General features: G+C 49.0%; 1 protein-coding gene across 2 annotated transcripts in view; it reads right to left on the bottom strand.

Annotated features, from left to right (window-relative positions):
• Nucleotides 1-24,917, bottom strand: part of PUDP (pseudouridine 5'-phosphatase) — a 472,480-nt gene that overhangs the window by 414,284 nt on the left and 33,279 nt on the right. For both annotated transcript variants that reach the window (XR_005786018.1, XM_040460159.1), the window contains exon 2: nt 20,272-20,490. Coding sequence is in view for 1 of the 2 variants with exons in the window: in XM_040460159.1 (XP_040316093.1) it covers nt 20,272-20,490 (219 nt within the window). In the remaining variant the exon portion in view is untranslated. The remainder of the gene's footprint in view (nt 1-20,271; nt 20,491-24,917) is intronic.

Genomic DNA, 24,917 nt, shown 5'->3' with positions numbered 1-24,917 from the left:
TAGGAAGGACGCTTCCCTAAAACTTCATCGTAAAGACCCAAGATCGATGAGAGAAAACACGGATGCTGCCATTAAAATGGATTTGGAAAAGGAAAAATGTAGAAAAGATTGAGAGCTGACACGAGCTCTTTAAAGAATTTCTCTGGAATTCACTGAGATATATCCACGGACACCCTACTACCAGCTCTGGCCTTGTGCGAAGCACTTTACGCTAAACACAAACACCTCCAGTGAGAAGTTAACCACGTGGGGGAGACGAGACTCTACAAAAATGTGCACGCCATTAGGAACTGTGGAGTGGGCACTAAGTCTAGATTTGTCTAGAAGGACACCTAGGAAGATGATGGCATGTGCCACTGGGGCCAGGCCATATGGTCTGTTGATGAACGCCAGGTAGCTCCCCATAAGCAAAGCAGACCCCAACCCTGTCCTGGGAACAGAGACACGGTGCAGGATTGTGCCCAGCCTAGACCTGCCACACATGTATTCTGTTGACAAGGCATGGCCCCTGCTCACCCCGACCCGCCCACGTGTAAAGGGCTCTCCCAGAAGGTGGCTTTCACAATCGCCTGGAAGGTAAGCAGGCTAACACCTTGATGTTACAGATTAAAGGCCTGGGATTGAGTATAGTGGCTTGACTGCTGCTCCCCAAAAAGATACGTCCAAGTCTTAACCCCAGGGCCCATGACCTTATGTGAAAACAAACGATCTTCGCAGAGATGATGAAGGATGTTGAGAATAAGATCATCCCGGATACATCCAATAGCTACTGTTTTAGCCTGTTTGGGCTGCAACAACACGAGCCCAGACCGGGTGGTTATAAACACACATTTATTTCTCAGACTTCCAGAGGCTGGGCGTCAGGACAGAGGAAGAAGCTAGACTGACTCCACAGCTGGTGAGGCCTTCTTGGTCCACAGACAATCAGCTTGTCACTGTGTCTTCACAAGGTAGAAGGAGTGAGGTAGCTTTACGGGGTCTCTTTTATAAAGGCACTAATCCCATTGGTGAGGGCTCCACCCTCCCGACCTGACCACTTTGTGACAGCCCTACCTCCTAATACCTATATACTGGGGGACTGAGGAATGCAATCTATGAATTTTGTAGGGGGCACAAACATTCAGATCACAGCAACTGTGTCCCCATAAGAGAAGAGGAGAGACAGGGACAAGGCTGTGTGTAGACACATGGAGGGATTCGAGGGACGCAGCCACAAGGCCATCAATGCCTGGAGTCCCCAGAAACAAGGAAGGATCCTCCCCTAAGCCTCAGGAGAGCGTATGGTCCCGCGAAGACCTGATTCTGGATTTCTCACAGTCTCCCGCGCTGTGGGAACACAAATTTCTGTTGTTGGAGGCCACCAGGTTGATGGTCATTTTCTACAGTACCTGCAGGAAGCTAATACACGGACCCAGGGTGGCACAGGCAGTGTAGGAGGCCAGAAACTGGGGACCTGACCCTGAGAAGAGGCGAAATTCACAATCGTGAAAGTGAAAAAATGTGCAGGCGGGGATACTCCAGAAATTGTTACCGGTCGGTCAAGCAAAAAGCCCAAGGAAAGAAAACACACAAAGGAACACAGAGCTTCCCAGTTGCTGTCTACTTCAGTAGCAAAGGCCCCTCCTCTAGCCACCGACTCCAAAGAGGTAGCAAGAGGCAGCCCCCTCCCCGCCCCCCGCGCCTCTAGGGGTCAACCCCTCCCCCCCTCCAGGGGTCAACAGCAGGGAGGCATGGAAGGTCCCCGGAGACGGTGGGGCAGTGGTTCTCCACGGGGGTCTCTGACACCTGTCCTCACTCCCAGGAGACATTCGGCACTGCCTGGACTCTAACCTGATTTTTTTCTAGTCCAAGCCTCGTGATGAACACCCACAGGCTGTGTGTTCACAGCCCCAGGGGAGACAAACCAGTAGTGACTCACACTGTGTGCACAGCCCTCCCACGGGTGGATTCTAACTCCTTCTGTCCTAAGTATGGGGACGGTGATGGAGATGACCGCACCTTCTGCCCTCGTGCCAGGATGCAGGATTTGAGGGACAGGCTGCTTTTGGGTGATGACAATTCCGGGAAGGGCTCTCCTTCCAAGTGGTGCTTCACTCTGAACACAGCTCAGGAGCCTGGAATTTCCATCGGCCCCATGCCATATTTGGGCGCACCTGACACCGACTGCCTCACCTACTGCCCAGTGCAAGGCGCCAGTTCCCGAGTGGGGGCACTTTTGCTCGCACCCCTGCTGAGGGGCCTTTGGTCACAGAGACGGGTGTTTGGTTGTCACAACTGAGGAAGGAAGTCCTACCGGCACCCGGTGGGCGGAGACCAGGACGCCGGTCAACGTGGAACAGTGCACGGGACTCCCACCTCTGGACACACGCCCAGAGGTCAGCACCACTGGGGCCGAGGAGCCCTGCCTTAGCAGGAGAGGCGGTGTCTTGCAAAGTCCAGCTTCTGGGGGGAAGCGGGGCTCTTCCTATGTGTCCAGCATCACAGCAGGCCTGCGGGTCCAGTGAGCAGCGAGAGCCAATGGAGCCGTGTTCCGCTGGCCCAGAGTTCACGGCCCAGAGAGGGATCCGCACGCCAGCAAAGAACAGGGTGATGACGACAGCTGTACCGTCACCCAAGGTCACGCTCCCCAGCCTCAATCCCAGCTTCCCGGCTCCTGCAGGGCCTATGTCCCGTCTGAGAGCTGGCTCACGTAGGAAATGGGATGGCGTTGGGTATCTTCACGACTCAGTTCCAGGCAAGATAAAGTCACTGTTTTGCAGTGAATGGAGGCCCCCCCCCCGGAATTGCCATGTTAGAGCCCAACCCCCCAACGGGGTGATGCTGGAGACAGAGCCTTTGGGAGGCAACTGGGGTTCTATGAGGCCATGAGGTAGATAGAGGCCACAATGGCGTGGGTGGCCTCATAAGAAGCGCAAGAGACACCGCACCAGAACGGGACCAGGCGAGCAGCCAGACCGTGCACTTGCCACCCCCAGAACGGTGAGAAATAAATGTGTGTGATTTAAGTGCCCCCGTCTACGGAACTTTGATACAGGAGCCTGAGCTAAGACACAAAGGTAGAAACACCAGATGCTGGCTGGGCCCTCAAGTGTTGGAAGTTGCTGGAGAATGATAGCGTCCTTCCTTGAGTCAGCTGGCCAGGGGAGGTCAGTTCTGTCCGTTGTATGGCTCGGATGCGCATTCCCAGGTGACCCAAAGCAACAGGGCTCCCCCGCATCACATTTCCAACCCTGTCACCCCACAATAAAGCCCACCAGCCGACGAGCGCTACATAGAGGACTCCCAGTCAGAGCTGTGGGGCGTACCGAGTTGAAGAGTGTCCTCCCCCAAAGTCATGTCTCCCTGGCACCTCAGAATGTGACCTTATTTGGAAACAGGGTGTTTGCAGGTGTAACTGATTAAGGGTTTGGGGTGAAGTCATCTTGGATTTACAGGGTGAGCCGTAGGTCCACTGACGGGCGTCCTTATAAGACACAGAAACGTGGGGAAGAAGGCCACGGGAAGAGGGAGGCAGACACGGGGGGGGGGGGGGGCCCACAAGCCCAGGGGCGCCTGGGGCCCCAGAAGCAGGAAGAGGCAGGAGGGACCCTCCACCAGTGCCAGCCTGGGTACGTGTCAGGTGGACACAATCAGCAGCAGCAAGCCTTTACCTTGGTGCCTTGCAGTGTCGGGGACTGCAATTTTGTCAGGAGGTGACTCAGGACCCTAGGGAAGAATGTTCCAGCTCCTCCGGGTCGTTGAGGGGAAGGGGCCTCGGAGGGCAGATGTTCTGCTCCTCGCCAGTGTTCTCCGTGCCCCCCCCCCCCACCGCCACATGCTTCATCATTCCCCAGCTGAAGCCTCTCTGCTTTCATAGACACACAGTCGCGTGTTCTGCCCAGGGTAGGGGAGGACGGCACTCTGGACGCACAAAATGGGACAGCAGGTCCAGGGGTCCAGCTACCTTGCACCCAGGATTTCAATGCACCCTGCGGTGCTTTGTGCCCTGTGTTTTATTCCACCCGCCGTGAAATGTGCATCCAGCCTGCCGTCTATTTTTAAACGGGAAAAGAGTCAAAAGAAGAATGTTCTGGGACATGTGACAAGGGTTGGAGATTCCAATGTTGGTGTCCACTCAGAAATCTTTGTGGGAGCACAGCCACGCCCGTTCACATCCCTGCTGGCCGTGGCTGCTTTCGGCTCAAAAGGCAGAGCTGAGGAGTGGAGACAAACAGCGCGTGTGGTCTGCAAAGCCAAAAACGCAGACACAGTTTGCCGACCTCTGCTAGACAGCAAACAGGTCAGATGCACGCACGAGAGGAACAAACGGTTGAGACGAAAGACAAGTAAGAGATAAATTTCGTAGTGAAGGAAGTCAGCCAGGCACTGGGATCTGGGTCCCCTGCCTCACACAGGGATGCTACCTGGAGGTATCGGGATTCTTCAAGGGGCCTCACCAGGGAGTTACCATTCTAGAAAATGAATCCACAATTTCAAGGCCTTCTTCCATCATGCATTTAGCTATTTGCTAATCATGCTCAAATTACTGGAGCATTATCAGAGCAAAATGTCAAAACAGTGTGGAGAGTTTAAATGTTGATAGTATCTACGTATTTTATACACTGTAAAATAAAATGTGATATCGAATAGGAAAATATTTACCATACAGGTATAGTAATGTTTATAAATAACTAACATTCAATTCCTGTACTATGCAGTTAAATGTCGCTACGGACACTGGACCATTTACCGCACAGAGAATATTTTGTGAATCAGAGATCCAATATTTCAATGCAACCAGAAAGGGGCAGAACTTTTAAATCTGCAAAACATTTGCTTCATCTTATGAAATTTAGTCTGCAGAAATACCTTATGGGCAAAAATTGTGTATATTAAAATTAAATCACTCTGCTGTACCGACAAGCTTAAAATCTCCATATTAAACTGCCGTTTGCATAGGCTGTGCACAGACCAAGAAAATAAGTTGATTAAAGTTCATACAACCCAGAGGGTATCTGAGTTGGAAGTTGCACGTTCTTTTCTGAAACGTGGGGCATTCAGAAAATGTAAGTCAGGTAATAACCGACATTTTGATCACATGCACTCTCCTGCATCTAAACCATCAACTCACAAGGCCACTGCGTTTCGATACTGGAAGGTCTCTGTTCCAGAGATCCCGCCCTCTGCCCTTGCGGCCAGCCCCAAGCCCCACCGGGCCTCGACACAGTCTTCTCTTCCAGCCCGTGCGACAAACACTGCTGTTGGTAACTTCTAGGTCACCTGGAAAACTCAGAATCACCGATCTGTGCTTCCGAAACAGAGTAAAGGACATTGTTCTGGGTTGCATAAGGGACGATGGCAGAGCAAGCAGGCCAAGTGTGAGTTGGATGTGAAAACCAAACGGCACAGGGCGGTCGGTCGTTAGGCGTCTTAGGGGACTCTGTTAGAAAGACTTTATCCTCAGGAGCCCCTTCCGCACAGAAGCGATGACAGGGATCTTCATAGAGGCTCTTCAACACGACACGTGTGGTCACAGCCGTGAGCGGTGAATGGAGGACACAGGGAAACGTGTGGTGGCAATCTGTTCTCCTGTGCGTATTTTACCACCTGACTGGAGGTCCTTGGGCCTCTAGCTTTCCACGGATTCCACAGGCTTCCCCAGAAAGATCGCGGAAAGACTGGGACACTCTTTTATCTTTAGTAATTTTTTTAAGTTTATTATTTCTTCTGAGAGAGGGTAGCAAGAAGGGATGGGCAGAGAGAGAGGGGGAGAAGAGAATCGCGAGCAGTCTCCATCCGTGCTGTCCGCACAGAGCCATACATGGGGCTCAAACTCACAAACCGTGATCACGACTGGAGCTGAAATCAAGAGTAAGATGCTGAACCGACTGAGCCACCGAGGCGCCCCTGGGTCACTCTTTTTGAAAAAGCATACTGAACGTGGATGTTTTCTTACATTTGTTTTAGTACTGGAAGAAACTGACCCACTACCGGGCACCCTTCAACAACACGGGGGTGGGGATGCTGAGCCTCACCCCGTTAAAAACGCACGCTTAACTTTGACTCTCCCTGAAATTAACTACAAAGAGTCGATCAACACATGGTTTGTATGTGATAGACATTACATGCTGTATTCGTACAATAAAGTAGGCTTAGAGAAAAGCCAACGTGATTAAGAAAATAATGAAGATCACATTTACAGTGCCATCCTGTACTTACAGAAAGAAACCTGGGTCTAAGTGGAGCTGTGCAGTTCACGGGACAACCGCATTTCAAAACATTGAAGATTCTGGGGAAAAATCTCATTCTGTGCCTTTGTTTACTTAGTGTAAGTTGCTTAAAGTGTTAACTTTATTTACTAGAAGACACGTTTAAGGTTGCTGCTTCTGATTTGTCACAACAATATCAATATACAAAAGAACTATTTAAATAGCCTTTCCTTATAGCCCAAGAGAAAAATATCAGAACAAATGCTGACACCTCACGGAATCCTCATCTCTATTATTGACCTGGATAAGATAAAACTCTAACTTCACTTACACAAGGAAGGGCTAAGAACATGATAAAACCAAATCTAAAATAGTGCATTTAGTTCACTGAAGACGTGCCGCCATAACTGATGGTCTCGATCACACTCGTGTGGTGACGACCCGAGTCCAGAGGCAAGGAGCTCCCTGTTCACTTTACATCTCTGAACCTGTGGCTCAGCCCCATTCACACATCACAAGATCCGCACACGGCCCATGTCACAGAATCAGTGAACCTGTGGCTCACCCCCACTCATACGACACAAGATTCCCACAGCCCACATCACAGAATCTCTGAACCTGTGGCTCAGCCCCCTGATTCGACACAAGATTCAAATGTAAAATTGTTGCTGTTCTAGTCTGTGCTCGGAGGAATCGCTGAGTGAGGGAAAAATGAAGTGATTTGCCGTGTCCCTGGGTCTAGTCTGCTGGAGACACACAGAGAAAGGCACCGGGTACGGAAGGTGATGCGGGGACCAGTCACTGACAGGTGCCCCCTGGAACGAGTGAGTCGGGAAAGAAGTGCCCAGTGGTGCCATGTTCGAGATTCATCTGAACGCGCCCATGACGCGGAGACTCTCTGCGACATTTACATCAACGTCTACTGTAGTATACGGTTACCGCTGCTTTCTACCTCATCTGTCCAGGAATTTCTGTCTCCACAAAGGGTCTGACTCCACGTGCCTCCTATGACTGGGTGCATATTTGTCCATTTGTGACGGGCTCATTTCATTCAGCGTCACGCCCTCAAGGCTCACCCATGTGGTCACAGCTGCCACACGTCCTGCCTTTTTTAAGAGTGAATGCTAGGGGCGCCTGGGTGGCTCAGTCGGTTAAGTGTCTGACTTCAGCTCAGGTCATGATCTCACAGTCCGTGAGTTCGAGCCCCGGCGTCGGGCTCTGCACTGACAGCTCAGAGCCTGGAGCCTGCTTCGGATTGTATCTCCCTCTCTCTCTGCCCCTCCCATGCTCATGTTCTCTCTCTGCCTCAAAATAAATAATAACATTAAAAAAAAAATGAAAAAAAAAAAGGGTGAATGCTATATACATCACTATACATAGATCCCTGTATAAACAACATATTCCTTATCCAGTCAATCAACGGACACTTAGTTTGCTTCTACCTTTTACTGCTAAGAAGAGCTGTTTTCAATCTTTAAGCAAGAAATATAATTTTTTATATTGTCAAGAAACACTGGAAAACAATCATCAAGGCCCAGAGGAAATATTCTGTCTGTTGTGTGCCGTGTTTCTGAAACAAAAACCATAAAACGATAATGCCTCCCATTCCGTGCGTCTGTCCATGGCATCCCCATGGGTCCGGTCTGCTATAATGGAGCTGTGGAAGTAGGGGCAAACCAGTCGGCCTTGTGGACCTGGCCGCTCATCAGTACGACGCCTCCCACCACCCACACCCGACTTTGCACCTGTGTGCAGAGCATGGGCTCCTAACACGGCCTGAACGTTTCCATGCAACCTCAAAGCTCTTGACCCATGCTGCAGGCACCCCCTCCCCCCAGGAGATTTCTTTTATCCATTATGTTATCCTTCCTCACACTGCAAAATCCATGGAAAAACAACCAACACGTGTAAAAACAGAATCTGTACGGCTTTACAATTTGAAAAAAACATTGACATCCACAGGCATGTAATATCTAGGATCTCTGAAAAAAAAAGACATGGATCTCATTTTGCTCAATTTAGAATACCTCCTTTACAATTCAGGAAATAATAATGAACGCAATTAGCAGTGTCTGAACATCGAAATGTTAAATCCCAAAGAAGGAGTTATGTCTGTATACAACATCAAATAAGCTGATAATTTTTAAAAAGGCGGTGGGGGGGGGGGGGTTGCGGATAAGAACATGAAACGTTTGCTACTTGTACCTGAGCAGCAAAGAGTCTGATTGTAGGGGTGGTCCCCAACCCCTGCCAAGCATACATTTCCGTGGATATGTGCCTAATTATATTTCTTACACAGAAAGGCAGCACCGGATAAGGTGGATGGATTATCATGGTTGTTAGCTTGTGATTTTCCTGTCACTCAAAACGTATATCCTTTAATTGTGCAATGCTCAACGAATGCACTGAGCCTAGTGAAAACTCGCGGACTCCCAGCTTACCGTGGAAAGCTGGTATGGCAGTGGAGAATCAGCTAAGCGCCCGCCAACTCAAAATGCTGCCGGAAGCGTAGACTTTGAAGGCCAAAGTCCTGACAGGTAGGACTTCTCTACATGGCTTGTGCACAAGTGAAGGAGGACAGAGCACCACAGGGCGTCACCTTCTCCCTGCATTGCACGACAGCCGGCTACCTCAATGTGAGGCCACGGCCACGACATCGGGGAGCACAGGGCCATGGTCGGGAGCTCCATGTGCCGGACTCCGTGCCAGGGTGGAACACCAACCTCCATAGTCTTTGGGCAAGTAACTTCAATCCTGCGGGCCCCGACGCCACTGCGTGTGAAATGCAGACGGTACGGGGGCCTGGACGCTGACACGCACCCACAGCTGAGCAAACACAGAGGCCCTGACACTGGCCTGTCCTCGAGGCTCAGCGGTGGATACCACTGTAATCGAGGCTGACCAGGAGGAGGGGCTCGGCCACCAACCAGCCGCGACCCACACAGCTTACATGACAGAGGGAGCGTGTTCTGGGGCTTCCCAGGCTCTTGTCCGAGGGAGACACACAGACCCTGTATATGCTCTTCATGAATTATCATATTCCTTTAAGGTGGATGTGAGTGAGTGTGAGTGTGTTGTGTGTGTGTGTGTGTGTGTGTGTGTGTGTGTGTCTACACACAAACAAAAAGGCATCCTAAGGCCTGGAAGGACACACCCTAATAGGTAACTAACGACTAAGGAATGGTCATCACCATGGAGTAGGAGTTAAGGGGCTTCTAATTTCTACCCGTTTGTATTATATGAAGCAAGTGTAATTTTTATAATTACAAAAAAAAAAAAACATTAAAAGGCATGACATTCTGATTGTGGCTTGTTATGATGAAGGGACAGGTTCCTACTTCTGCCTGTCTTCTTATTCGCAGAGTGGTAAGTTTCGTACGTGCACAACTATCCTGGGAGTGTCCGTCTGTTCTCACATGCTGTCTGCTGGAGTAACCCAAGAGTCTTGTCACCTGTGCATCATGGGACACTGTCATCCTGCATGGGACTGTGGTCCACTCAGACCTTCTGAGTCCATCGTAGGTCAAGTCTTTCCACCCCGGTCCTGCTCCAGCACACCTCTCCCCTGCCCTCTTCATCATGTCCCATAAACCCAGAAGAACTCCTTTTACCCCCCCCCCCCCCCCCAGCGTGGTTTCACTCCGGCACTACTCTTCTGCAAAACTCCCAGCGGTTCCCCACTCTCAGAAGCAGCAAACACATGAGCAATTAAGGGGCCAAGGACCCGAAGTAACTGAGGGGAAAGCTGTGCCTATTTAGGGCCATGCCCTCCCCCCTCACCCACCCATATCTTCTATGGTCTCGTCAGTCGACCTCAAGTTCAAGGGCCTGCCACAAAGCTGCCACTGCTTCAAGAATAATCTGCCTTGGGGCGCCTGGGTGGCTCAGTCGGTTAAGCGTCCGAATTCGGCTCAGGTCACGATGTCGCGGTCTGTGAGTTCGAGCCCCGCGTCGGGCTCTATGCTAACAGCTCAGAGCCTGGAGCCTATTTCAGACTCTGTGTCTCCCTCTCTCTCTGGCCCTCCCCCGTTCATGCTCTGTCTCTCTCTGTCTCAAAAATAAAATAAACGTTAAAAAAAAAATTAAAAAAAAAAAAAAGAATAATCTGCCTTATTTCCATCCATACCCATCCTGAATTTCCTCTTGATGTGAAATTGTATGCTACCATGGGTTTTCTCTTGCATGGATCCGCACGTCCCCTAAATTGACTGCATACCCCAGGGGGAAGGAGGACTTTCCTTTACGTCCCTGAGCACTCACACAGTACTACATGCCTTTGAGGGTTAAGCGAAGAAAAAGGAAACGTATAGGAGGATGGGAAGAGACAGTGCCTTGTGGCCCAGCTCGATGGTGGACAGCATGTGCAGAAAAGCGGGGAGGCTGTGGACAGACAGGCCTGCTAACAGCCTCGGGCGACTGAGGGTGTGGGGAAAACACACAAGGACGGAAAGAGGAAAACAAACGTCGTAAGGGACATAAAGACACAGGAGGAGACAGCCTGGCGGACAAGGAGGAAGGACTTGTGCAGACACGGAACGAGGACCCACACAGTGGTCAGGCGTGCCCGCATCATGGCTCAGGTGCGTTTCTCTGTGATTCTGAGCAGAGACGGAGACGAGACGCTCTAAGTTCTCGGCCCTAGAGAGGACCGGCTGCTTCTGCGGGGACGTCCTCACAGGTGAGCCCCAGTCTACATGCTGGAACGGTACTCCACGGTGCAAATGCTTTCCTGCAGGGACCTGAGTCCCCGGAACATGTGAGGAACCCACGGGGAGACGAGGGACCGACACCACCCACCTCAGAGGACACACCTGCTGGCTCCCCCTCCCTCAGCCACCTCTCCCTGGGAAGGAGCCCTGGGTACCACACCATTGTTGCCTGGCCAGTGGACCAGGCTTCTACCTCATCATTCTGCTCTGTCCCTCTGGGCGATGTCCTAAGGAACAAGGAGGAAAGACATGTAACGCCAGCAGCTCAGTGCAGTGGGGGCAGAAGGCCCTGAGGAGCAGGGGGCCGGCACTTTCGAGGAGCCCATGTGCGAGGGAGCATCGTGGGCTGACCACGGTGCCCGCAAACGGCCCTGTCATATTCCCCTCGTCTGGCCCAGAGGCCATGCCCTGGACTTTACTTGGGAAACCTCAGAGCTGGTGAAAGATCAGGACAAGAGGAAGACCTTCTGGAGGATTCCATACCATAACAGGTGCCTGCTTTCCGTTACAGGTCTTCTCAGCCAAGTTTCGCTTGCTAAATTGTGCCCAAATATTTCACGGATCTAGAAGATTCCATGCATGAAGGAATTGGCTGAAAACAGAATGGAAGGAACCAACAACCCACAGAAAACATAGATGAACCACGTACGTATTTATTTCTTAAATTTTTTACAATTTAAAAGGGCTCTGTTGTCATAAAAAAATGAAGCCCCTGACTAACCGATGGTTTACATTTATTTCACTATTAAGTCATTTAGAAAACGCCTACAAAAAGCCTACAAAACTTACTGCTCAAAAGTATTTCCTGCTGGGGACATTCATGGCCCATCTCTTCCGGGAGAGTTGAACATTGGAGTCTGCTGACAAGAAAGATTCAGGTCCATTCTGCCTGTGTGTTCAAGACACAGGATTTAGCCACATCCTCTACGTAGCTGGGTGGGCACAGGGAAAGACGCACCCCACATCACAATGAGGGGCTGGTTACCCTGGTGATGGGCACAGGGAAAGATACACCCCTGCATCACAATTAGGGGCTGCTGTCCCTGGTGACTGGCCACAGTACACATACCACTGCATCATAATCAGGGGAAGTTTCCCTTGGTGATGGACCCAGGCAAGGACACGCCCCTGCAACACCACTGTGGGTTACTGGCTCAGGTGATGGGCTCCAACGAAGATGTGCCCTGGGATCAAAATCAGGAGCAACGGCCCCAGTGATATGCCCAGGTGAAGATGTGTGCCCTTTGATTATAATCAGCAACTGTCCCAGGTAATGGGACCCGAAAAAGACGTGCCTTTGGATCATAATCAAGACCCAGGTGTGGCCCAGGTGACAGGTCCAGGTGAAGATGTGTCCTTAGATTATAAACAGGAATTACCACCCTTGGTGAGGGGCCCGACAAAGATGTGCCATTGTAATATAATGGGGAGATGTTGCCTCAGTTGATGGGACCAGGCAAAGATGTGCCCTTGGACTAAAATCAGGACATACTGCCCCAGTTGAAGTGACCAGGAAAAGATGTGCCTTTGGATCATATTCAGAAGATAGTGCCCCTGCTCATGGTCCCAGGCAAGATGGGCCCTTGCATTGTTTCAGTAGCTATGGCCCCTGGTGATGAGTCCAGGCAAAGATATCCCTTTGGATTATAAAAAGGAGCTACTAGTCCCCACGAGATGGGCCAGGAGAAGATGTGCCCTTGGATTATAATCGGGAGTGACAGCCCCTGGTGTTGTGTCTAGACAGAGATGTGCCCTCAGATTATAATCAGGAGCTGCTACTGCCCAGAGATGGGCCAGGAGAAGATGTGCCCTTGGATTATAATCGGGAGTGACAGCCCCTGGTGTTGTGTCTAGACGGAGATGTGCCCTTGGATTATAATCAGGAGCTACTACTTCCCAGACATGGGCGAGAAGAAGATGTGCCCTTGGATTATAATCGAGAGCAACAGCCCCTGGTGATATGTCTAGACGGAGATGTGCCCTCAGATTATAATCAGGAGCTGCTACTGCCCAGAGATGGGCCAGAAGAGGATGTGCCCTTGGATTATGTAAAGGAGCTACTCGTCCCCACCAGATGGGCCAGGACAAGATGTGCCCTTGGATTATAATCGGGAGCGACAGCCGCTGGTGATGTGTCTAGACGGAGATGTGCCCTTGGACTATAATCAGGAGCTACTACTGCCCAGGAGATGTGCCCTTGGAGTATAATCAGGAGCGACAGCCCCTGGTGATGTGTCTAGATGGAGATGTGCACTTGGATTATAATCAGCTACTGCCCCAGGTGATGGGCCAATGTGAAGATGTGCCCCTGGATTATCACAGGAATTACCACCCCTGGAGGTGGGTCTAGTGGAAGATGTGCCCTTGGATTATAATCAGGACCTACCACCCCTGGTGATGGGTCCAGGGGAAGACGTGCCCTTGGATTATAATCAGCCACAGCCCCTGGTGATGGGTCCAGGTAAAGTTGTGCCCTTGGACTATAATCAGCCACGGCCCCTCGTTATGGGCCCAGGAAGGACAGGCCCTGCATCATATCAGGATCGGTTTCCTATGCTCTGGGCCCAGGGGGACACACCCCTGCATCATAATCATAGGCTGCTTCCCCTGGCAACCTGCCATCCATTCCTCCAATTTAACTTGCTAAATACCTGCGTGGGTTGCAGCTCTCACCTTGAAAGCATGAAAAAATGAACGCTGGTGAATTCATAATACACCCTCTCGACATGCAGTCTTCTTCTCTAAGAAGCTCAAGGTGACTCCCACAACCCAAAATACCCTACCAGAAAGTATGTTCAGAAAGAGAAGAGATAAAAGTCATCCAGGGCTATGTGACCAGCCACAGTTTAATAATGGGAGCAAAGCAGTGAGGGAACAGAATGAATGCTGGGCTCTAGAAAAGGATGGTGGCCACTTTTTCTGAAAATAGTCACATTACCCACGGCAGCTTCCAGGAGATCAGGTTTCCAGTGCATTCCAGCTTTGGCTCAGGTAAAGGGCTGACGGGTGGGATGCAGGATGGAGAGAAGATGGGGGTGACGTAGAACCTGCCCTACTTGATTATTATTTTTGTGATTGGCACATTACAGAACAGAAACCCTACAGAGACATGTGTTTCCAGATCAGGAGGTTTTCACAGAGGCTCTTCCTTCTTTCTACAGTCAGCAACACTTCTTCCTTCCCGCTTTTCTTCCCCTTCAGAATCAGAGTGATTTTTAACTGTGGTGTTGCACCCTAAGCCTGTCAGATGGTGAAGGTGGCATGTGGACCGCAGTCCCTGCCGTGACCCAGCATCCCAGTGTGCTGTGAGGTTTCTCTTATTGGTGTCATCTTGGCCTTTTCTTTATTGTCGGGAGTCTGCTCATGCTTAGCTCACCTCTCAGTCTGTGTGTGGTGTGGAAATGATCCCAAGATTACAAAGGTGCACTCTGGAATCACTGATATAAATACATACTCTGATATAAATACATACTCTCATCAGGGAAGTATACACGAAAGATCCTATATTGGAAAAGTAAGATTCGCAAAATCAGGAAATAGGTCCTTCTTAGCATTCTGGCCAAACTACCATGCTAGCTGATGAAGATATCATATCTCCTGGGTATTGCAGTAGAACATATCTCAAGTATGTCTAAGAATATAGGACAAAAATACAAGAAAGAAAAGCCCTTGAAAGGTTTGGGTGGATAAGAAAGAAAAAAGCTATTTGTGTGCTTATACATGACGGTGCTTGGTGTGTTAAACAATGAAAACTAATCCAGGTCAAAAATTAACTGTTCATGGGGCGCCTGGGTGGCGCAGTCGGTTAGGCGTCCGACTTCAGCCAGGTCACAATCTCGCGGTCCGTGAGTTTGAGCCCCCGCGTCGGGCTCTGGGCTGATGGCTCGGAGCCTGGAGCCTGTTTCCGATTCTGTGTCTCCCTCTCTCTCTGCCCCTCCCCCGTTCATGCTCTGTCTCTCTCTGTCCCAAAAATAAATAAACGTTGAAAAAAAAAAATTAACTGTTCAGACAAATATTTAGCTAGATTAACTAACTAAAAAAAAAAAAAAAAAAAAAAAAAAACCAAAAATAAAAACCAGAGAAGGCTCAAACAACTAAAATCAGAAATGAAAACAGGAGACATTAAAACCAGTGCCATGGGGCGGGGAGGGGGGCAAGGGGGTAGGTTTTAAAACAATAATATAAAAAAGTGTATGCCAACAAATTGGGTAACCTAGAAAAAAATGGATAAACTGCTGGAAACAGAGACCCTATCAAGGTCAAATCAAGAAAGAGAAAGCCTGATCAGATATAAAACTAGTAAGAATATTCGTTCGGGAATCAGAAACCTCCCAACAAGGAAGGAACCATCACTGGTGAAGTCTACCAAACAATTAAGGAGAAATTAACACCAATACTCCTCAAACTCCTCCAAAAACTGGAAGAGGAGGATACATACGCTCATTCTATGAGACCAACATTACCCTCACAGGAAAACCAAGCAAAAACACTACAAGAAAATTATATACTGATATCTGTAATGAATACTGATGCAGAAATACTCAACAAAATACTAGCAAACTGATTTCAGCAGCATATTAAAAGGATTATACACTATGACCAAGTGGAGCTTATTCCTGGAGTATAAGGGGGTTCAACACACAAAAATCGATGTGATACACCATATTGGCAAAATGAAGGACAAAAGCCATATAAATCGGTATGGAAAATGCATCTGACAAAACTCAATACCTTTCCATCATATAAACAACTCAAACTGGGAAAAAGAAAACTAGGTACGATAAAACTAAAACTACCTCAACATAACAAAGACCTTATAAGAAAGCTCACAGCTAACATCATACTTAATTAAAAAAAGGTTGAAAGCTCTTCCTCTGAGATCAGGAACAAGATAATGATGCTTTCTCTTGTCACTTCTATGCATAGTACTAGAAGTCCTAGCCAGAGCAATTAGGCAAGAAAAAGAAACAAGAGGCATCCAAATTGTAAAGGAAAAAGCAAGTTATCTTTGTTCACAGATGGCATGATCTTCTTTGTAAAAAAAAACCTAAAGATTCCAAACACACACACAAAACCGTTAGAGCTAATAAACACATTCAACAACATGACAGGAGACGAAAGTCAACATGCAAAAATCAGTTGCATTTCTATACAGTCACTGTGAACAATCTGAAAAGAAATTCAAAACAATTCCCTTTATAATACATCAAAAAAGAATACATTTTTTAAGACAGTGAAAGACTTGTACACTGAAACTATAAATCACTGCTGAAAAAAAGTAAAGACACAAATAATATGACAAACATCCCATGTCATGAAGTAGAAAATCTGATATTGTTAAAATGTCCACACTACCCAAAGCAATATGCAGATTCTAAGCAATCGATACCAAAATCCTACTAATATTTTTTGCATAAATACAGAAATCCATCCTAAAATTTACCTAGACTCTCAAGGACTCTGAATAGCCATAAAAATACTGAAAAGGAAAGGACGCCTGGGTGACTCAGTCAGCTGTGTTGGACTTTGGCTCAGGTCATGATGTTGGGTTCACGAGTTCGAGCCCCGCATCAGGCTGTGTGCTGACAGCTGGGAGCCTGGAACCTGCTTTGGATTCTGTGTTTCCGTCTCTCTCTGCCCCTCCCTACCCTGCTCGTGCTCTGTCTCTCTCTCTCTCAACAATAAATTGTTTTAAAAAAAATTAAAATTAGGGGAGCCTGGGTGGCTCGGTTGGTTAAGCGTCCGACTTTGGCTCAGATCATGACCTCACGGTCCGTGAGTTCGAGCCCCGCGTCGGGCTCTGTGCTGACAGCTCGGAGCCTGGAGCCTGTTCCGGATTCTGTGTCTCCCTCTCTCTCTGCCCCTCCCCTGTTCATGCTCTGCCTCTTTCTGTCTCAAAAATAAATAAACGTTAAAAAAAAAATACATAATTAAAAATCAAAAAATTAAAATTAAAAAAAAATACTGAAAAGGAAAAATAAAAGTTGGAGGTTTTGCACTTCTTGATTTGAAAACATAAAGTTATAACAGTCGAAGCAATGTGGTAGCGCCATACAGACCAATGGAACAGAACAGAAAGCACAGAAATAAACCCTCACACATAGGACCGAATGATCTTCAACAAGATGCATTCATTAGGGAAATGGCGGTCTCTTCAACAAATTTCCACCAAATCGGGAATACGGGCTATCCACATGCAAAAGAATGAAGTCACACCCTTATCTTACATACAAAGATCAACTCAAAATTAAAGACCTAAGTAGAAAATTCTTAGAAGAAAACATGGTAAACGTTTATGACGTTGGATTTTGTAATGATGTCTTGGATAGGACACCAAAAGCACAGGCAGTGAGAGCAAACATGGCAAAATGGAACTGCATCAGTCTTAAAAAATTCTGCACATCAGGGGCACCTGGGTGGCTCAGTCGGTTAAGCATCTAACTTCGGCTCAGGTCATGGTTTCATGGTTTGTGGGCTCGAGACCCATGTGGGGCTCTGTGCTGACAGCTCGGAGCCTGGAGCCTGCTTCGGATTCTGTGTCTCCCTCTCTCTGCCGCTCCTCTGCTCGCACCCTGTCTCTCTCTTTCTCTCTCTCTCAAAAAGAGACAAACATTAAAAGGGATTTTTTAATTCTGCACATCAAAGGACACAATCAAGATGGGGAAAAGCGCCACCCAGGAAACAGGAAACGTAAGAATTTGCAAAGCACGTATCTGATAAGGGGTTTATCCAGAACACATAGAGGACTCCTACAATGTAACAACAACCCAACGTGAACCCTGTTTTAAAAACGAGCACAGGACTAAACAAACATTTCTCCACGGAAGACACGAAAGTAGCTAAAGCCTATGAGCTGATGCCCTGCATCCGTCATCCTCAGAGACATGCGAATCAAAAGGACAGTGAGTCGATACCTCTCATTTCTTCGGGTGGCTACAAACAACAGCAAGCAAGACCCACAGAAAACAACACGTGTTGGTGAAAATGCAACAGTTGTGGACAGTCAGAGGGAGGACAGCATGGTACAGCCACTCAGGAAAACAGTCTGGCGGTTCCTCAGGAGACTGACCGCGGAACTGCCATATAATCTGCCAATCCCACTTCTGGCTACAGAACCACAAAAACCGAAATCATGGTCTCAGAGAGATAGGTGTACCCCAATGTGTACAGCAGCATTATTTGCAATAGCCACGGAGAGAAAACAACTCAAATGAGTGTCACCAGATGCGTGGATAAACACACACACACACACACAAAAAGGCTGGGGGCGCTGGGGGGAGCGGAAATCCTGTCACATGCTGCAACGTGAAAAACCGGTGAGGACGTCATGCCAAGTTCGAAAAGCCAGTCAGGAAAGGACAAACCCTGTGTGTGTCCTCCTATATGAGGTACCTAGAATACACACAGACACAAGGCACAGAGACAGACAGAACATAGAATCATGGTTCCAGGGGTGGACGGAGGGCCGAATGGGGACTTCGTGGTTCATGGGGACACAGATTCTGTTCTACAAGATGAAGAAGTTTTAGACATGGCTGCTGGGGACCGTGGCCCAACAGTGTGAACCTACTTAACACCCCCAGACTGGACACTTACAGACGGATGACATGTAACTTTTATCCTGGGTGTCTCTTACCAGGATTAATACGAATGAACTGCCTGGATGTGTTCCATCATTAAGGCTCGTCAGGGTAACTCACTGTGCAAAGTTACAGACGGTGCGTATGACAGAGCTTGTACCCACGCCTGAGGGTCAGATATATGTGTCATCCAAGCAAAGCCCACGTGGTTACTATGTGACACATCACTAGGATTAGCACAGCCTTACAGGAAATTCTCTAGTTCCAGGGAATAGTCAATTTGCACTTTTGGATATATGTATAAATATTTAAAAAAAAAAAAAGCCACGCATTCCATCGATACAATTTTAAACCCAAAATTACTGCAGTAACTACAATTTTTTTTTCTGCCCTCATATCAGGTCTTCCAAACATGGAGTGTTCACCTTTCTTTCTGGAAGACTCTTAAAAGAGCACTCCATTTTTAAGCATCTTTCAGCCCTGTAATCTAGAACATTCTTGACCTTCTCACTTTGAGCAAGAAACAGCAGGCAATTCAGTTTTGATCGATCCTTAGCTAACAAGCCCCAAGGGAGAAAAGTTATCTTTGCTTTCAAAGGAAAACAAGTAAAGAAAGGGGTGAAGGGCATAGAAACAGACATGTTGAAAATGAATTATGCCTTTAACTTAAAAAAAAAAAAAACTTGGGGCGCCTGGGTGGCGCAGTCGGCTGAGCGTCCGACTTCAGCCAGGTCACGATCTCACGGTCCGGGAGTTCGAGCCCCGCGTCGGGCTCTGGGCGGATGGCTCAGAGCCTGGAGCCTGTTTCCGATTCTGTGTCTCCCTCTCTCTCTGCCCCTCCCCCGTTCATGCTCTGTCTCTGTCTGTCCCATAGATAAATAAAAACGTTGAAAAAAAAAATTAAAAAAAAAAAACTTAAGCTTCTTGGGCGAGATTTAGCTGGTTTAGCATTAATTTGCTAAAGTTTAAATATTCACTGAAACAATCCTGTACCTGGTTTTGAACAGGAAAAGGCAAGGCTACCTACTAAACTCTGAAGCAATCCTGTCTTGAATATAATCTTAGATAATATTGAAATACGGGAGCCTGGGTGTCTCAGTCAGTTAGGTGTCTGACTTTGGCTCAGGTCATGATCTCACGGTTTGTGGGTTTGAGCCCCGCGTTGGGCTCTGTGCTGACAGCTCAGAGCCTGGAGCCTGCTTCGGACTCTGTGTCTCCCTCTCTATACCCCTCCCCCGCTCACACTCTGTCTCTCTCTCTCTCTCTCAAAAATAAATAAGCATTAAAAAAATTATTTAAAAAAAAAAGGTACAGGGGTGCCTCGGTGGCTCAGTGGGTTGAGCGTCTGACTTCAGCTCAGGTCATGATCTCGCGGTCGGGGAGTTCGAGCCCCGCATCGGGCTCTGTGCTGACAGCTCAGAGCCTGGAGCCTGCTTTGGATCCTGTGTCTCCCTGAGCTTCCCCTGCTTCCGTGCTGTCTCTCTCCCTCAAAAATAAATAAATATTAAAAAAAAAAAAAAAAAGAAACAAATACTGTTCAAACATTTTTGAACCTCAAGAAGGGAATGTATGTTATTTTTAAAAGCCCCTAAAAAGACAAGATGGAATCGTAGCACGTGATTGAGCAAACTCTGTCCGGACGACCTGTGAGCCTCAAACAAGAAGAGCTGTTTCTGAGAAGGTCTGGGGACAGAAGTCGTCACTACCCAAGGCCTGCACTGGCCGCCATCTGTGACTTACAACGACACTGCGAACGCGCACACATGTAACCCCGTAGCTGGGAGGGGGCGGTACCTGGCATCAGGGCGGCCGTGGAGAACACCTCTTTCAACTTCGTCTGGCTTTCCTCCAGCAGCTCCTCTTTGGTCATCGGGAGCTGCAGGACGTCTATTATGATCTGTGCCGCCTCTGATGCCTTCTTCCCCATAACAAGGGACTTGACGTCCCAACTGTATTTCTTTCCGTAGCGATCACATATTTCTTGGAACACCACCGAATACAGCCGTTCGGTATCTGCAGGAACAAAGACACGGCAATGCTTAGGGTGCGTGCTGCGTGAACACGGACTCTATCAGACAAGCATGTGGGGTGCAGCGTAGGCCAGCAATGTGGAGTGATACGGAAGTGCTGAACACCGCACAGGTCATGCCGCGGGAGCAACGGCCTGGCTGCCTGCTGTCTGTTTGCTGGAGCGTCTTTGCAGCCGTGATCTGGAAAGTGACAACACGGGAACGGAAGTAAGCCCTCGTTGTGGTTAAATGGTCTCCGACATAAACGTGTGTGTATTTGGGCCGAAATGTGCACATGGGGTGGTGACGTCTGTGTGCTATCACGTGACACCGTCCCTGGGACTGAAGCTGCCTCTAGAGGGCAGAACGTGAGGGTTGTGTGAACGGCCCTCTGCAGGAGGGGGGACACGCCCACTGTCCCTGGGTGTGTCCTCACTGCAGGGGAGCCTGGCCATGGGGGCCACTGAGAAGCTCCCGCATGAGAACGGAATAGCCTGCACAGGCCCATGTTTCCCCTCCGTTCTCACGCTGCGCGTCTCAGCGCTTCTGACGCCTGCTGTGTGCGTGGGTGTGGAGGGGGTCTTTCCCACAGCACACAAGTCCGTGACACGAGCCGGGATCCCACAGTTCAACTCAATTCGGACAGCGTATACAGAGGCAGGTCCCACAGGTAATGGGCAGTCCCAAAGTGCAAGGACACAGCAGCTCACACCAGTCAGACTGGCTGTCACCAAAAATGTTAACAAGTGTTGGTGAAGATGTGGAGAAAACAGAACCCTCGTGCACCGTTGGTGGGAATGCAAACTGGTGCAGCCGCTGTGGAAAACAGTATGGAGGTTCTTAAAAAAGAACAGGATGTCTACACAGTCCAGCAATCCTACTTGTGAGTATTAATCTGAAAAAACAAAAACGCTAGTTCAAAACAACATCTGTACCCCTATGTTCACTGCACCATTATTTACAACAGCCAAGATACAGAAGGAACCCAAGTGCCCATCTGTACCTGAATGGGTAGAGATGTGGCATACATAACAAAATGCTTCCTGGCCATCAAAAAGAAGGAAGAGGAGGAGGAGGAGGAGAAGGAGGGGGAGAAAGAGAAGAAGAAGGAGAAGAAAACCAAGAAGAGGGGTGCCTGGGTGGCTCAGTCGGTGAAGCGGCCGACTTCAGCTCAGATCATGATCTCACTGTTCGTGGGTTCAAGCCCCGTGTCGGGCTCTGTGCTGACAGCTCAGAGCCTGGAGCCTGTTTCAGATTCTGTTTCCCTCTCTCTCTCTCTGCCCCTCCCCTGCTCACACTCTTGTCTCTCTCTCTCTCTCTCAAAAATAAACACTAAAAAACTAACCAAAAAAAAGAAGAAATCTTGCCATTTGCGAAAACATGGACAGACTACATGGTGTTATGCAAAGTCAGACAAAGACAGATATTATAGAATTTCCTTTATATGTGGAATTTCGGAAAGAGAAGAGAAAACAAAGGAAACAGACTCTTAAATACAGAGAACAGAGGGGCGCCTGGATGGGCCAGTCAGTTAAGGGTCTGCCTGCTGATTTCAGCTCAGGTCATGATCTCACAGTTCGTGGGATCGAGCCCTGTGTCAGGCACTATGCCCACAGCGCAGAGCCTGCTTGGGATTCTCTCTCTCTGTCTCTGCCTGACTGTGCCCTGCTCTCTGTCTCTCTCTCTCTCCAAATAAATAAATATTTACAAAAATTTAAATACAGAGAACTGGTGGTCACCAGAGGGGAGGTGGGTGGAGCGAAACAGATGAAGAGGGTTCAGAGGTAGAAAGTTCAGTTATGAGATAGACAAGTGGTCCCACATGGGGAATACAGTCAAACATCGTGTAATGACTGCATGGTGATAGATGGAAACCGCACCTATCGTGGGGATCATTTTGTAATAGATAAAAATATAGAATCACTATGATGTACACCTGAAACTAACAGGACACACGTTGTGCATTCAACCGAAACTAACAGGCTAACAGGACATCGTGTATTCCCCGAAACTAACGGCACATAGTGTACTGGTTGTATTTAAAAAATTTTTTTTTCAACTTTTTTTTTTTTTTTTTGGTACAGAGAGAGACAGAGCGTGAACGGGGGAAGGGCAGAGACAGAGAGAGAGGGAGACACAGAATCGGAAACAGGCTCCAGGCTCCGAGCCATCAGCCCAGAGCCCGACGCGGGGCTCGAACTCACGCGAGATCACGCGAGATCTCGCGAGATCATGACATGAGAGGAAGTCGGACGCTTAACCGACTGCGCCACCCAGGCGCCCCTCTGTACTGGTTGTATTTAAAAGAGAAGGGGCTCAGTCCCACAGGCCTGTCCCCAACCCCGACCTCAATGCCACTCCCAAGTCTCTGTGGTCACCTGGTCCCATGACCCCCTCTTGGGTTCCACTGATTTGCTCCCAGAGCTCAGGAAAACAGTTTACTTACTGCTCCCTGGCGTATTGTAAAAGGATATGACAAAGGACACATAGGAACATCCACAAGGAACAGACGTGTAGGGCCAGGTGTGCAGGGAAGGGCGTGGAGCTGCCCCCCCTCCAGTGTGCCATTCTCCTGGCCCCTTGACGGGCTCCACAGTCGAGAACCTCTCAGGACATGCGTACTCGGGATTGCGGTGAAGCCTTCATGAGGGACGCATGACGTATCAACTCCTCTGCCAGCCCTGGTCCCCTGACTACACAATGGGGATGCAATCAAAGCTCCGAGGTTGCCAGCGTGGCTTGGACTTGCTGCTGACCAGCCTCCAGCATTGTCTCCATAGAGCAGAAGATGCTCCTGTCACCCAGGGAACAACAAGGAATGTAGGAGGTATGTGAGGAAGCAGGCTCAGAGACCAAACACTAGAAACAAAGATGCTCCAGGGGCACCTGGGTGGCTCAGTCGGTTGGGCGTCCGACTTCGGCTCAGGTCATGATCTCACGGTTCATGCAGTTCAAGCCCCACGTTGGGCTCTATGCGGACAGCTCGGAGCCTGGAGCCTGCTTCCGATTCTGTCTCCTCTTTCTGCCCCTCCCCTGCTCGTGCTCTGTCTCTCCAAAATAAATAAACATTTAAAAAAATTTAAAGAACAAAGATACGCCTAGTGATCTTATTAGTTAGGACGTTTCGGGGGCTTTAGAAACCCAGTGCCTGTACCTGGGAGCAGAGAGCAGTACACATATTTCCCATTATTTCATGACGCTGTATCATGTCATGGTGAAAGGGAATTGGATCCTGGGTGCGGAGTTTTTACCAGGGAAGCCTCAGACAACTGAGTTAGCATCCCGGGGCCTCTTGAGGTTAACAAGCGTTGAATTGTATGACTGGTAATAATTGTAGTGTTACCGCTAACACGTACCATATTGTAAATTAGACACAGCATGATAAATGGTACTTGCTCCATTTATACTTATCTACGTTTATGTCCTTACACGTTGAATAATTGCATAGTGTTAATAGTAGTGATACTAGGGGCACCCGGGGGGCTCAGTCGGTTGAGCGTCAGGCTTCGGCCCAGGTCATGATCTCGTGGTTCATGAGTTCCAGCCCTGCATCAGGCTCTGTGCAGACAGCTCGGTTCTGGAACCTGCTTTGGATTCTGTGTCTCCCTCTCTCGCTGCCCTTCCCCCACTCCAGCTCTGTCTCTCTCTCAAAAACACACAAACACTTAAAAAAAAAACCCAACACTATCTGCGTCTCAGGGAGGGCTCCTTAATGCTGGAGCGTCATCCCTGTGTCCAGTGTGGACGCGGGTGGAAAGGTCAGGTAACGCCTCCGCGGCCTGCCGGAACACAGCATTTCCGGTGCACGGTGGCCCCTGCGATCTCGTGAACGTCTGGCAAAGGCCAGCACCGGAGAAGCAGGGACGCCACAGGCAGCTGCGTGCGTTTTGGAGACGCTGAGCCCAGGTGCCCAGAGGAAAGCAGAGTTTGCAGGGAGGCCTACACAGCACGTTGTCGTCTGCTTGGGAGCCAGCATCTGCAAACCTAGCACCCGCGGCGGTGACGAAAATGGGGAGAGGGAGAGGTCTGTGCGTGGCCGTGCTGGAACGCAGGACTCAATACACACGTACACACGACTTGACGTACACACGACTTGACGTACGTACCTTCGCGCGCGTGTTCACGTACGTGCGTCCAGCTGTACACACGTCTAGACGTACGTACGTTCGTGCGCGTGTTCACGTACAAGCACCCAGCCGTGCACACGTCTAGACGTACATACGTTCGCACACGTGCTCACATACATGCACAGCCGTACACACATCTAGACTTATGTACGTTCGCACGCGTGTTCACACACACGTACGCACGCCCAGCCGTACACACGTCGAAACGTATGTACGTTCACGCACGTCTTCACGTATACGTACGTGCGCACAGCCGTACACACGTCTAGACAGACGGACGTTCGCGCGCGTTTACGCACACGTA

The sequence above is a fragment of the Herpailurus yagouaroundi genome, unplaced genomic scaffold (assembly GCF_014898765.1).
Source record: "Herpailurus yagouaroundi ecotype Mexico unplaced genomic scaffold, PumYag 248, whole genome shotgun sequence".
In the NCBI taxonomy this organism is placed as follows: domain Eukaryota; kingdom Metazoa; phylum Chordata; class Mammalia; order Carnivora; family Felidae; genus Herpailurus; species Herpailurus yagouaroundi.
Note: the sequence above shows the minus strand (reverse complement) of the source record. Positions and strands in the feature narration are given on the sequence as shown.